Below are 14,310 nucleotides of genomic sequence, written 5' to 3' on the forward strand. Positions count from 1 at the left end.
ATCTCGCTGCTCCCGTTTCCTGCAAAAGTCATCGAGAAGACTGTCAACAAGCAGCTGGCCGCCTTCCTCGAGACGAACGGATCCCTCGACCCCTCACAGTCTGGCTTCCGGGCCAACCACAGCACCGAGACCGCCCTGATCGCAGCCACCGATGACATCCGAGCGCTGCTCGACAACGGAGAAACAGCGGCCCTCATCCTCCTCGACCTCTCCGCGGCCTTCGACACTGTCTGCCACCGTACCCTAGTACAACGCCTCAGCAACGTCGGAGTCCAGGAGAAGGCACTGGAGTGGATCATCTCCTTCCTCGCCGGAAGGACACAGAGAGTCCGCCTCCCTCCGTTCAGATCTGAAGCCACCGAAGTCATCTGCGGCGTTCCTCAAGGCTCCTCGCTCAGTCCAACCCTCTTCAACGGCTACATGAGCCCCCTCGCAGACATCGTACGCCAGCACAACCTCAACATCATCTCCTACGCCGACAACACCCAGCTGATCCTCTCCCTTACCAACGACCCCGCCACCGCCAGAGCCAACCTTCACGAAGGGATGAAAGAGGTAGCCGAATGGATGAAGAACAGCCGCCTGAAACTGAACTCCGACAAGACGGAAGTCCTCATCCTGGGATCCTCACCCGCCGCTTGGGATGACTCCTGGTGGCCCCCCGCCCTAGGCAGCGCACCCAAACCAACAGACCACGCACGCAACCTGGGCTTCATCCTGGACTCCTCCCTCTCCATGACCAGACAAGTCAACGCCGTCTCCTCGTCGTGCTTCAACATCCTGCGCATGCTACGTAAGATCTTCCGGTGGATCCCCACCGAGACCAGGAAGACGGTCACCCAGGCCCTCGTCACCAGCCGTCTGGACTACGGCAACTCCCTCTACGCCGGAACCACCGCCAAACTCCAGAAGAGACTCCAGCGGATCCAGAACGCCTCAGCACGACTCATCCTGGACATCCCCCGTCGCAGCCACATCTCCGGACACCTGGGAGACCTGCACTGGCTCCCGGTCAACAAGAGAATCACCTTCCGTCTCCTCACCCACGCACACAAAGCCCTACACAACCAAGGCCCAGGATACCTCAACAGCCGCCTCAACTTCTACGCTCCCAAACGCCAGCTTCGATCGACCAGCCACGCCCTCGCCGCCGTCCCCCGCATCCGAAGAGCCACCACAGGGGGACGGTCCTTCTCCTACCTCGCCGCCAAGACATGGAACTTCCTCCCCACCCACCTCCGCCTGACCCAGAACCACCTCGCCTTCAGGAAGCAACTCAAGACCTGGCTGTTCGAGCAGTAGCGGACCCCCCTCCCCCAGCGCCTTGAGACCCTCTGGGTGAGTAGTGCGCTATATAAATGCGATGATTGATTGATTGATTGAACCTTGGGTGGGCAGGCCCTGAGTACTGGCGTCTACGGAAATGTATTTTGCATTGTTGTGTTCTCTGAATCATAAGTCTTAACGCCAGAGTCCCATGAATGGTTCTTTTATCTGCATATCCTGATTTCTTGGCCTGTCCCCCGTGTCCTATTGTTCATATTGTATGGCACCTGATCCGTTCATTTAAATCATATAAAATGAAACCTTTATTATCTCCTGTAATGTATCAATGCGTTTTCGTACAAGACCCATTCTGAATCGCTGCCGTACCTCAGGGTTGTCGGCTGAGGAGCTGTGTTAAATTCTGATAAATCAGGTTTCACTTCTGTTTAGCGGCTGGCCCCTGTGGTTGTAGGCCCGTACTTGTACCTTATGAATGCTGCAATAAAGGTTTTAAAAAAAATAAAAAAAATCTACTGAGCTATTGCTGTCTGTGGATTACATTCTAGTTTTTTGTAATGTGTCTCTTCTCCTATTTGTTTGTTAATCTCGGAGTCGTAGTCTTCTCGATTCTGGACAACAATTCCTCCCCCTTTGTCAGACGGATTCAATATGATGGATTGGTCTTTTTTTAGACTCTATAGAGCTTTACATTCTTCTAGACTAATAATGTATGGGATGTATTTTTTGTTGTTTTTTAAAGCCTCTATTCCTGTACTAGTTTCTCAAATGTTAGGAGTTCAGGTGGTATCATGCCATTGTTAGGGCAGAAAGTCGATGGCGGTTGGAGTCCTGTATGGGAATCTGGTGTGAAGTCTTGCCTATCCATGAAGAACAAGTTCAAGCGTATTTTACGAAACAACTGAGGCAGGGTACTCTCAGATAAAGAATGGGCAGACATACACTACACAGCACAGCACATAACACTGCAGGGATGGAATCTGCCTAAAATGTGATATCAAACTGGTATTACACCCTGGACCGCATTCACTACTGGGATAACAATCGTTCAGAGCGATGCTGAGGTGATGCGGCCTGGCGGGCTCTTTGATACACTTACTCTGGGATTGCCCAAGGCTGGTTCACTTTTGGGAGCAGGTCTTAGACGATATAGACAAAGCATTCAACACCTCGCTTCCCAGCATACACCCTTCTGGGGCTGCCAAATCCCCTGACTTTCCCCCTACGCTCTCTGAAGGGGAGACAGATTGCATTAGTACTACTGTATCCTAGCCTGATGGGCCTCTTCTAATATTCCAGACCACACAGCATGACTACACAAACTTTGGTTTATGTTAGCCATGGAACACATGTCCTTGGCAGTAGAGCATAAACTGGAAACCTATGCCGAGCTCCGGGCCCTCTTTCTCCAGATTCTCTTGAAGGAACTGCGAGAGGTCACGTGTCCCAAATACTTACAGATTTTGCATCTCCTCCCAGGAACCAAGGCTAGGGCTAGGCCAGATGTAGCATCAGCGCCTGCAGAACAATAGAGGCCCTAGTCTAACTCCAATACATACAAAACCTAGAGGAGTGCATGATAGGTGCAGGAAAGGGTGGTGGGTGGAATAGGGGTTTTCTTTTTTGTATTCCCCTTTTTTTATAAGGGGGTAGTTCTGTTGTTCCTCTGGGTTGTATTCTTTATCTCCTGGAGTAACATGATAATTCTAACGCTGCCAGCCCCCGGATTGTAGGCACAAAAGCTGTGTAGAATTGCAACCCTGCTCAATCGCTGCCAGCCACTGGTTGTAGGCACTCAGCTGTGTAACTGTTGCTATGGATCTTGAGGAATAAACAGATTGGTTTCATAAATCGTGAGGAATAAACAGATTGGTTTCATAAAATGTAAGAAGCACATCCCACCTATCAACACACGCTCACGACTAAAGCAAGAGGCCTTGAGCTAGCTCCCTGATTTGCTGCTAACAGGTATGTGTTACAAGGTAAGGAACCAAACCTATAATAAAATAATTAAACAAGAACATAAAAAACTAGTCAATATGGCAGCAGTAGTGTTTTTTTTTTTTTAAAGGAACAAATTCGAGGTTTGTCTTGGGCAATATGAAGTCTGTCGTTTATTTGTAAGTAGTACGCATGCAAGAACAGCATCCAAGCAACAGATGCAGCTGTGGTGCCTTCTGGGCAGAAGACACAGACAATGAATGAGCTCCAGAAAAGAAACAGATGTCATCTTAAAACTTTTATTAGGAAGAGAATAAACTAACCTCGGAATAATTTGTAAATAAAAATAAGCTAAGATCCCAGTGAAATAACAGCTTGTCATTCATAGTAAGATAACTCACTTTCATTAAACATCGCCTTGCCATTTTCTGAAAATACACATTTTTTTTAAACCAGAGTCCAGTCAGAAGGACGGGAACATATTCTTTTCAAAATGGCTCTGTATTGCGTGGATATACAACCAGCACGCCATTTTGTAGGTCACTAACATAGCAGGGATATGGTGAGTGGGGAGATTGATTAGACTGACAAGGCTCAAAGCTGATCTGATCATCTAGAGAAAGAAAATGGCAAAAAGCAATAACATACAAACCCTTCAAAATCTCGGTTCATTTACAGAGAGAAAGCCGTCGAATAGCAACAATTGTATGCGCCTAATAACATTCACATTGACTAAGATGTACCAATAGCTGTAGAAGAAATATCCCTGCACAGCTTTACTATTACTAGAAGATGAGACTCACCTGCCAGGCCCGGTTTCAGGCCAGGTTGCTTGTTCTTCTCATACATCTTCAGCATGAAGTTTGGTATCCCAGCAATGGTCTTGCCCTGGTCAGAGCGAAGGGCTCCTCCCCTTAATGCAGAATGATACACACCGCGTGGCATGCTGGCCATTTCTTGCTGCACAAGGGACGTTACAAATTTGGCAAACGCTGAAAAAAGAAACAAAAATGTTTCAAAGCATACAAATTACTCCCAAACCCTCAAGACAAAGTAAATCATCTGCTGAGCACCTAGGCACCATGTCACTGATGCAATAAACCACATCATCATTTTAGTGCATTGCTCTTCTACTTCTGGTTAGAGAGCACATGCCTAGGCTGGGACAGTGAACACTTGGATCCATACGTAGGTTCTTCCTGGAAATCCTGACAGTAAGTAGGAGATGTTCATCATTTTTGTTCTGTCTTTATGTGCTAATGTAAGTCATTTCTCTTTTGCTTCTTTTTCCCTCTTCATTTATTTTTTTTGTATCGGCGGGCGGGTCACACCGAGGGCCAGAAGAGCCAATCTGCTACTGGCATATTCCCAGTGAGCAGCAGGATAGGGGGCTGATTAAAGATAAGAGTGGGATACCATGGCCCAACCATACCCCCATTTACGTCATGGCCTCCTGTAGGATATGTATAAAAACAATACAAGTATTCTTGCTTTATGACACTGAATGTGCACAAGTCTCAACTAAAAAGCGATGTATTTGTAGATCTTTAAGCAAACAGGTAGGCATCCATAGGAGACACGTAGTCACCAACAACTGTGGCACAAAATACCATAATACCCTTACAGCTTGTAGAGAGAGCTCAACAGTAGGGCAATGAGAGTCATCTGCCCTAAAAATTCCCTATTTACATGATAGGCAGCAATAGTAAACTATTTCACTGATGACAGCAAAGAGATTGGCTACAGGTTGCTCAGAGGTTGCTCTTTCACAGAAATGAAATTCATATCTGGCAGCTCAATATTGTGTACACAAGAGGCTACTGCATCAGCACCTACTATTGCAAGGGGTTCTGGGCGAAGAAAAGGTTAAATGAGCTGGCTCCAGGCTATCACCAACACCCACTGCATTATAAGGTGTATACAGAGTGTCTATCTTGTCTGCCAGAGCCGGTCTATCACCTATTTCCAATCTCCCCCTTGCATATGCAGCTCCCATTCCAAATGGGGGAAGTGTCGGGAAGGGGATTTATCGTCCTGGAGAATGCATGGCTTTACTTGCATGTCAGAAGGGTGTGGAGATAGCAAGTTTGTCCGAAACTGTCCCCCAGCTAAATGTGTGCACTTAAATAGTATCATAAGATGTACTCACTGCGCCCAACATCCTTGTATTCGGATTGACATACAACGGTGCTTTCACCATTCAGAGAGTTCTTACTGTATTTCATACATACTCTAACTGGCCATGGTTCAGCCTCCTTCAGTCACTAAATTCCTTGAGTCAGAACTCTTTACCCACTGGCTTCAGACACTGTCAGTTACTTTCTTGACAAACCTGCAGGGTTATGTTAGACCTGCCTTCTTATTATTGGCTCTTTGAGCCTAGCCTCCTGATGCCACCGGAATGCATCGAGGACTATTTTACATCCGGCTCAGGGACTATTTTACATCTGTGATCACACATTTATTTCTGTCTCATCCACACACTGTATACAAAAAGCAATCTTTTTTAATTGTTTTGCACTGCAAAAGACCTTTTCTTTGCTTTATCAGCACACGAGTCCAAGCGTCAAACCTAATGGCTTTGCCACTGCCGTTTTATAAGCAGCTGGTGGAGCAGGTTCCTTATAGGCACCTTCAAAACACACATAGCCAGGCATCCTGACACTCTCACTGCACCAGTTTTTATCCAGTTTATTTAGTAGAATTTAGAAATGCGTTTTACAAGGGTAGAGCAAAGTGCAGCAGATGCTAACCAGCATCCATTCGCACACAACAACCACCCTAAGGTAGCAGACATGCAGCTTTCTGTGGTTGCTGTCAGGCGACACTTGTTGTGTTCTGAATTGTATCCTTCTGAAAAAAAGCTGGGTTAGCTGAACAGTTTCCAAGATGCTTATCATTGCTACATCTAAACTGATGCTCTAAAAACAAGATATCATGAACCCCACCACCCAATAAAAAATAAAAAAAGATCAGTCCCTTAACCGCCACCACAGGTGTTTCAATGAAAGTCATGATTATAACAAATTTATCAGGAAGCGCATTAAACATTCTGTACAATGTGTCTGTCTAGGTAAACGCTTGTCTTAACGTGTCGTAACAAACATTTTGTTTCTCTTTATGGTGAATTCACCATACTAAAACTTGCAAAACACAGACTCAGAAGTGGTTTAACGTGCAGACTCCAGGTCAGTCCTTAATGTACTCAAAAAAGCGTGAAAAAACTGTTCAGTGAATGGCACCGCCAGACTATTGCAAGCGGCGAATTCATTTTTTATAAGATTTTTTCCCATTTATTTTGCCAAATTAAGGTTCAGTTACAGCCTCCTGGAACGCTTGTATTGTACTCATTGTCATCTGCTAACGTGATAGAAATGTCACACATTGATCTGTGCACAGTTCACTGAAAAGGAATGAAAGTAGTCTGAGGGATTGAACTAGGCAAATATCAATATAAATAAGCATGCCACATAATTTTGGCTGGGTCCGTAACTTTTTGGCTTTAAATAAAAAAAAGTGGAAAGGTCGTCGTTGGTCCGCGGGAGTGTGGTCGAAGGGAGAGTTACCTAAAGATCAGTGACCATAAGATTCCCATATAAGAACTATTCAACTATATATAAATGCAACCCTTGTAGCTATCCTGAAAATGTAGATCGGATTCATTCCTTGAATACTACTACCAGAAGGCCCAAATGTTTTCAAAGTTGCTGAGATGACTGTGATGCCTCCTGCATCTCAAAATGGCTCCCTTAAGTCAAATTATCCTTTTATCTGCCCTTTGCTGGCTGTAATATGTTGCTTGCTTCATCTTCAACACTAAGTAGTGCCGGTTATTTCCCACCTACTCCATTTGGTACCACTTTCTACGGTGAAGAGATAAAAGGAACCATCGTTTGCACATTTCCCTGTAATCGCACCTGCAAGCAGTTTGCAAAATAAGCCTGCTCACGCCATTACACCTCACATGTCTTCTACCACCAGGCATATCCTTTGAAGTCAGCTGAATGTAATCAACCGGCCACTGAACACGGTCATTACTGTCCTAAGAATCTCACAGTTACATCCCATTTACCGCCATGAGCCAAGTTTTTATTACTGATGTGTGGTTTCCTTCAGCTATGAGATGATTAGGGGAATACAATTTTCCCACCATAGAACAAAGGCACATACAAATGTACGACACGAGCACGCTTCTCTCCAAGCTGGACGAAAATAAATTATTAAAATAAATAGAAAAAATAAATGCTACATTTATATCAACCATAAGGATTCAAAAATATTCACCTTCACAATCACATTCTTATTACATATTAGAAAACTGAATTCGAACCTTGTGCTACCCATCGCAGTCAGCTAGCTGCATGCTCGAAAATGCAAAAAAAAAAACAATTCAACTAGACTAGTTAGTTACATCAGAAATGTTCTCTCCTTGACACACAATATACAGAAAGTCGCTAAAAGTTAATTAACAGAAAGAAAAAGTTCCCTTCAGTAATGAAGTACCTGGTGGATGCATAATCTTCCCGCAGATTCCTCGCCTTAAGAATCATCCTTCCAGGCTTCACACTGGCCTAGATAATCTTTTCCTCAGCAAAAGTGCTCTAGCGTGGCACGTGCAGCACGTGGCTCCAGACGTGCCTCCAAGCCGGACTACGTTAAGCACCAACCGGAGTGCTGGCATCAGAGGCTGACTTTTTCTTCAGGCCATGGAACCAAGCAGAGATGAAGTGAGAGAGCAACGACAGTGACAAATGCAGCACATAATGTTTGTATATCTTAAGGCACTAACTCCTCGGGGGAGAAGGGGATGTGGGGAGGAATTTGTGGGAAGGTTATGTACTCACCGGAAATATTGTTACCAAGGTAACTATTTGTTCGGACAGATAAATCTTCAAGGTATCTGTCACTTTAAGAACGAGTCCCAAAGAAATACCTCAATGTAAGGTAGGAAGGAGTAGCGCCCGTTAACCAAGCAACACTGCCTATAAATCTATGACCTGCAGGTTACATGAGGCCCTATACCGGAGATGTGAGGCAGTGATGCTTGGTAAGATTATAAAAGCTGATCATGACGGATATCAGCAACTGAGAAGCCCCTGGAGAGAGCCATATAGGCAGCAAGCCACCGCTCCAGTGGAATGAACTACAAATGCCCTCTGGAGGGTCCATATTGGCCATGGCATAGCAAATCTTTATACAGAGGATAGCCCAGCACAAAAAGGTGCACATCATCACCATCTTGTCCATTCTTAGGCCTATCCTGTCTGAGTCGGGGTGGTGAACTCCACTCCGCTTGCGGAGCTTTCCCCACTCCTCGTTACACAGAGTTCTGAAAATACGCGGAGCAGAGTTTTTATCCTCACTCGCGTTCGTCAACGTCAAGTTGACGAGCGAGGAAAATCCACCTGCCGGTGAGATTTTTCCTTGTTTCCAATCGTCAACATCCAGATGGCGAGCGTGGAAATCAACCTCCCGGCGAGATTTCTCAATGCGATTGGTCAGATTTCTCATTGCGAGTGGTCGCGCGTGCTCGCGACCGCTTGCATTGAGAAACCGTCCGTTCGCGTTGAGAAAGCTGGCGCTTGAGTAAAAATCTCCTTGTGAGCGGAAGTAAGAAGCAGCGCCTGCTTGCGCTGTGCATGGTGCCGTTCGCGATGATTGCACAGTGCCGCAAGCACATAGCACTGAAAATCACAGCGAACAGCATTTATCTAATGCACTCCGCTGCTTGGGGAGCTCCGTGTAGAGCGGAAGAGGTTTTTTTTTGCACTTTGCAAGTTCTGCGCAGCGGAACTCTCTGCAGAGGCTTTATCCTAGGTGTTGTTGATGTAGTAAAAAAACAAATGCCTGGGTTAAAGTCTATACAGAGATGTTTAATGCATGGGCAAAGTCGGCACACGCCCAGTGTAACAAACTACCAAGGGCCCTCTGGAAAAGTGATCTTTTTCTGTAGCTCACCACCGTCGATTTTTCTCTGCCTTCTTTTCACTCTGTCATTTAAACAATTTTGTGGCAATGTAGAGCAGGACACATTCTAACAGTTTTTGTCTGACACTGTTTCTGAAAGTTTAACTGGTAATTCAATATTGTTTGAAGTGCAGCCATTGGAACAGAGGTCCAACAAAACCTTAAGATGACTTCAGGATCTACAGTCACTCCTCCTCCCAAGCTGGATGTGGCACAGGGAAGTAAGATGGAGGATTAATAGACTGTTCCATGTGTAATACAGATACCCCCCTGCGTAAAAAGAAAAACATTTTTATATCAGAAGAAAATTGTAAAAGATGGGCAACCTGAAAGGGCCTGAAGTCTCCAAACCTACAAGCTGAATGTATTTCACCAGCAGAATTGTTTTTAGAGTAAAACCGGGCAACTGTGCAACAGCTATACCCGGGAAACCATCAGGAAAATCAAAAAGCGATTCAAATCCTACAGGGGAGCAATAACCTAAGTGAGAGAAACTAGGAAAGGAAACCTTGAATAAAACATTGACACATGCGGTGATCTAAAGAGAGAAAGTTCATACGGCAGGCTCATAAATGCAGGCAGGACCTCATGGTGGTTCTTAAATGTAGTCGCTGCACGTTCCTGCTTACAAAGGACAATGTAAATTGCAAGATGTCAGAAAGACTTAAAACAGTTGATACCTCGCATAAATGAACAACTTAGTTCAGCAAACTGCGTAGACAGGTTTAGAAACAGGCTACCTGTCTGCCAATAGGACATCTGCATCAAAAAGGCAAAAGGAATCCAATACCCGTATGAGCAGTTATAGAGTTTTGGAACTGTGTTGGAGGCCCGCCCATCCTACTGCGAGAGCAGGAATGCTCTGCAAGGGAAAGGAAGGGACACAGTGTGGCAATAGATTGGTACATCAGATCCTCAGCATCCAGTGTGGACAGATTAGAATCAGCTGTGCTGGGTCCTCTAGCTCCTTCGGCAGTATTTTTATGATATAAGCATGATCGGCAGCGCACATGCAGCAGGCTCTGAAAACAGTTTAATATTTAGACGTCCCGCAGGGAACCATTCAAAGCAAAGTGCATGCCACAAAGCCAAGGACACGTCCAGCTCTGGGACATGGTAAATATCAATGAATGGAAACACCATATTGGCGACCACCTCTGCCACTTCGGGGTGCAGTTCCCGCTATGGTACTCTCGCACAGACAACAGAGAGGATGCATCCTTTCAGATAGCAGGACCCCGATATCTGATATTGGGTAGATTCCATATTGAAGTTCGCACTTCTACAGGCAAACTACCTCCCAATGTAGGGTCCATGATCGAACACTGCCGTGCTTGTTGATATAATAGACGGTGGTGGTTTAGACCAACAAAAACTGAAAATTGCTTCCTGAGACTGAAGGGAAGCCTTTGTTGCAAGATGGACTAACAGCAGCTCAAGTTAAAAGACATCTGAGTGAGGAAGGTCTCTCTCTTGTGCCTTTGTTGTGGGAGACCAGGTCCTCGTTTCTGCTGACACCAATAGTCAAAAGTATTTTTGACTACTTTTGGAAGAATACATTAATGTCAGGATCTGCCTGAAATCAGAACTAGAAGGGGATCCATGGAATAACAACTGTTGCCTGCTAGGTAGAACAACCTGCACAGAGACACTATACGACACCAACATCCCACCTGCATTCTGTACTCTTTAAAAACCTTGGCACAAACGTGAAATCTCATGGATGGGCAGGCTAAATAGCCTGAAAATGATGTTATGCCTTGCGTGCTCTACACCTTACTGACAATCCCTCTCCCAATACCCAGATCAACACAAACTAATCAGGCAAAAGATGCTAGATGCTAGAGTTCGTATGGAAGGGAGAATCCCCAAGAGTGGAGCTTGCGACTCTTTAAGGACCCATAGCAGAGGGACGTCTGGGTTTTTCTGGATGCTATCACTTATGTCAGTGCAGCGCAGATACGCCCACACTTGAACTGAAGTTACAACTAGGACCATTCCCCATGCACACAGGTCGAACTGGTATTTTCTACCATTCTGCTCTAAAATGTACAATGACTCCCATCCTCAACTCGAACGAGACCCAAAGCCCTTCTTCCTACTACAAAGAAGCTATTAGATCACTGGCAATTGATCCATTGCAAAAAAGTCTTTCTTACCTACCCCTTCCCCTTTACATCGTTACTCAACAACCCTGACTTTCCGTCTGCAATGTCAGATCCATGATTTCTAACCTGGAACCAGGAAATCACCCACTTCTAAAATAATGTTTCGACAATGGAGATTTACAGTAATGGGATGTTGTGGTCCAAAAGCTCTGGTTGGGCAGAAGAGGACTTTAGGCTGATACAAGCTCTTCACTGGAAAGATAGAGGCAGCTCTGGGATAAGCTATGCAGAGAGGAGACGCACATAGAATCCCTTTTCAGTAACAACATGAGATGCAAGGGCATCCCATTACTCTACAAATACATTCAGGAACTATGCCCTTATAAGACACACACCTATATGACAAAAGAGACATAGGGGCTGAAAACATGTGCAACACTATCTGGCAGAGGGCTGCCAAGTCCTCCATGTGTGTGCACCACATACAAACTGCTTACACAAACTTGAAATTGGCATAAAAATGGCATTCCTAGCTTCCACCCTTAGAACACCGATGGACTCGAAAAGCACAGAAGAAGGACTACACATGCTGAGCCTGTGGACCTCTGAAAGGAAGACTGCACCTGCTGCACCAACTGAGCCAAGGCAGGACTTCTGAATGAGAGGGTCTGCTTCTGCTGTTAAACCCGTGGAGAGAACTCCCAAGGGCTGGGCCTGCTATTATTTGTGTCATGGACCAGTGAGTGGACAACAAGGACTAGTTGTTAACCCTCCTGTTAAGCTTTAGGGACACACAAGCTTAATAAGACCTGCACTGTGCCCAACTGACCAGTTTGCTCTGGACTCTGCTGGTGTAGCTGAGAGATCGAGTCCCAGCACCCAGAGTTCCCAGTCCCCTGAACTGAGCACCAGTGACCATCATCTGCAACTACTGTCATAAATTAAGCACTGCATACAATGCACCAGACCATGCACATTAACCTCAAACACAAAAGTGATGGGAGGAATGCTTGCAATAATTCTAACTTATGGTAACTGCTCAGGGAAGCATCCCAACCTGCTGTTATTTTTCTCACCATGCCACCGCAGTTTAGACCCAGCCATATCTAAATCATTCTTGATCCTGCTGCAGTAGGCATAGTCCAGTCCAAACTCCCAGGCCCGGTCCTCTATGAATGGGAACACAAGAACAGTTTCGCTCCGATTGGGGCTCTCCATTAGGGTATAGCTTGGTTCCAGGGACACAGTGAGCTTGGGACCCACGTCTGGGCTAGCATTACTCCCATCACCTCTTAGGTGTTTCATACAAATTTACCTCCAGGCACACTTCAGCGGTGCATGTGTTTAATGGGAGTCAAAAGTAGGCAGAATAAGTGATCACTTTGTGTTAACTGTATACTTATCCCACACAAAGACAGCTTTTAGGACTACTAGCCCAGGAGGCAAGTACAAAGGCATCCAGGTAACCCGGTGACCATCCTTCCCTCTGAGAGACAACAGCTGGGTCAGGCAGACGCTGGATGTGTGGCTGGTAAAGTAGATAGGTGGACGGGTGGCAGACTGGATGGCTGGCTAAGTGGATGTATGGATAGATGGCAGAGTGGATGGGTGGAAGGTAATGGATAGATGGTAGTGTTCATGGATGGCAGAGTGGATGAATGGATGAATGGATGAACTGATAAGTAGATGGCAGAGGGGAGATCAGAGTGGCAGAATGGATGGATGGCAGAGTGGATGGATGGATGGCAGAGTTGATGGACTGATGGATGTATTACAGAAGGGATGGACAAATGGATGGCAGAGTGAATGGGTGGATGGATGGGTTGATGGATAGATAGCAGAATGGACGGACAGATGGATGGATAAATGGCAGAGTGAATTGGTAGATACAGAGTGGATGGATGGACGGACAAGTGGAGGGCACAGTGAATGGATGGATGGCAGAAAGGATGGATGGCATAGTGGATTGGTGGATGGCGTAGTGGATGAATGGATGGATGGCAGAGTTGATGGATGAATGGCAGTGGGGATGGATGGATGCAGAGTGAATGGATAGCAGAGAGGATGAGTGGCAGAGTGGATGGATGGACAGATGATGGATGGATGGCAGTGTTGATGGATGATTGCAGAGTGGATGGCTGAATGGCAGAGTGAATGGCTGAATGGCAGAGTGAATGGATGGATGGCAGAGTGGATGCGTGGATGGATGGCAGAGTAGATGGATGGAGAGATAAATGTACAGATGAATGGATGAATGGCAGAGTGGACTGGTAGATACAGAGTGGGGGCAGAGTGAATAAAAGGATGACAGAAAGGATGGATGGTCGAGTGGATTAATGGATGGAATAGTGTATGGATGGATGGCAGATTGGATAAATGGCAGATTGGGTGGATGGATGGATGGATGAATAGCAGAATGGATTGATGGATGGTAGAGTTGATGAATGGATGGCAAAATTGATGGATGAATGGCAAAGGCGATGGACAGATGGTTGGGTGGATGGATGGGTGGCTGACTGGATAGATGGATTATTGCAGAGTGGACAGATGGGTAGAACACTGGATGGATGGCAGAGTGGAAAGATGGATGGAAGAATGATGGATGGTTGACAGAGTGGATTGATAAATGGCAAAGTGGATGAATGGATGGATAGCCGAGTTTATGGACTAATGGATGAATTGCAGGGGGTTGGATGGCATAGTGGATGGATAGATGGAAGGATGAATGTCCGAATAGATGGATGAATGGCTGAGCGGATAGGTGGATGGATGGATGGATTGCAGAGTGCCTTAATGGATGGATTGCAGATTGGATGGATGGCAGAGTGGATGCATAGATCGGAGAGTTGATGTGTGAATGGCAGAGTGCCTTGATGGATGGATTGCAGATTGGATGGAGGGATCGCAGAGTGGATGCGTGAATGCATGGATGGCAGAGTGGGTGGATTGATGGATGGCAGAGTGGGTGGATGAATAGATGGCAGAGTGGATGGATGAATGAATGGCAGAG

General features: G+C 45.9%; 1 protein-coding gene across 1 annotated transcript in view; it reads right to left on the reverse strand.

Moving 5' to 3' along the window:
- FOCAD (focadhesin) overlaps window positions 1-14,310 on the reverse strand; it is a 1,219,893-nt gene that overhangs the window by 531,371 nt on the left and 674,212 nt on the right. Inside the window, exon 22 of the mRNA XM_086961452.1 lies at window positions 4,029-4,217. Within this exon, the coding sequence (XP_086817578.1) occupies window positions 4,029-4,217 (189 nt within the window). The remainder of the gene's footprint in view (window positions 1-4,028; window positions 4,218-14,310) is intronic.

This window comes from Lissotriton vulgaris, chromosome 3_1 (genome assembly GCF_964263255.1).
Source record: "Lissotriton vulgaris chromosome 3_1, aLisVul1.2, whole genome shotgun sequence".
NCBI lineage: Eukaryota > Metazoa > Chordata > Amphibia > Caudata > Salamandridae > Lissotriton > Lissotriton vulgaris.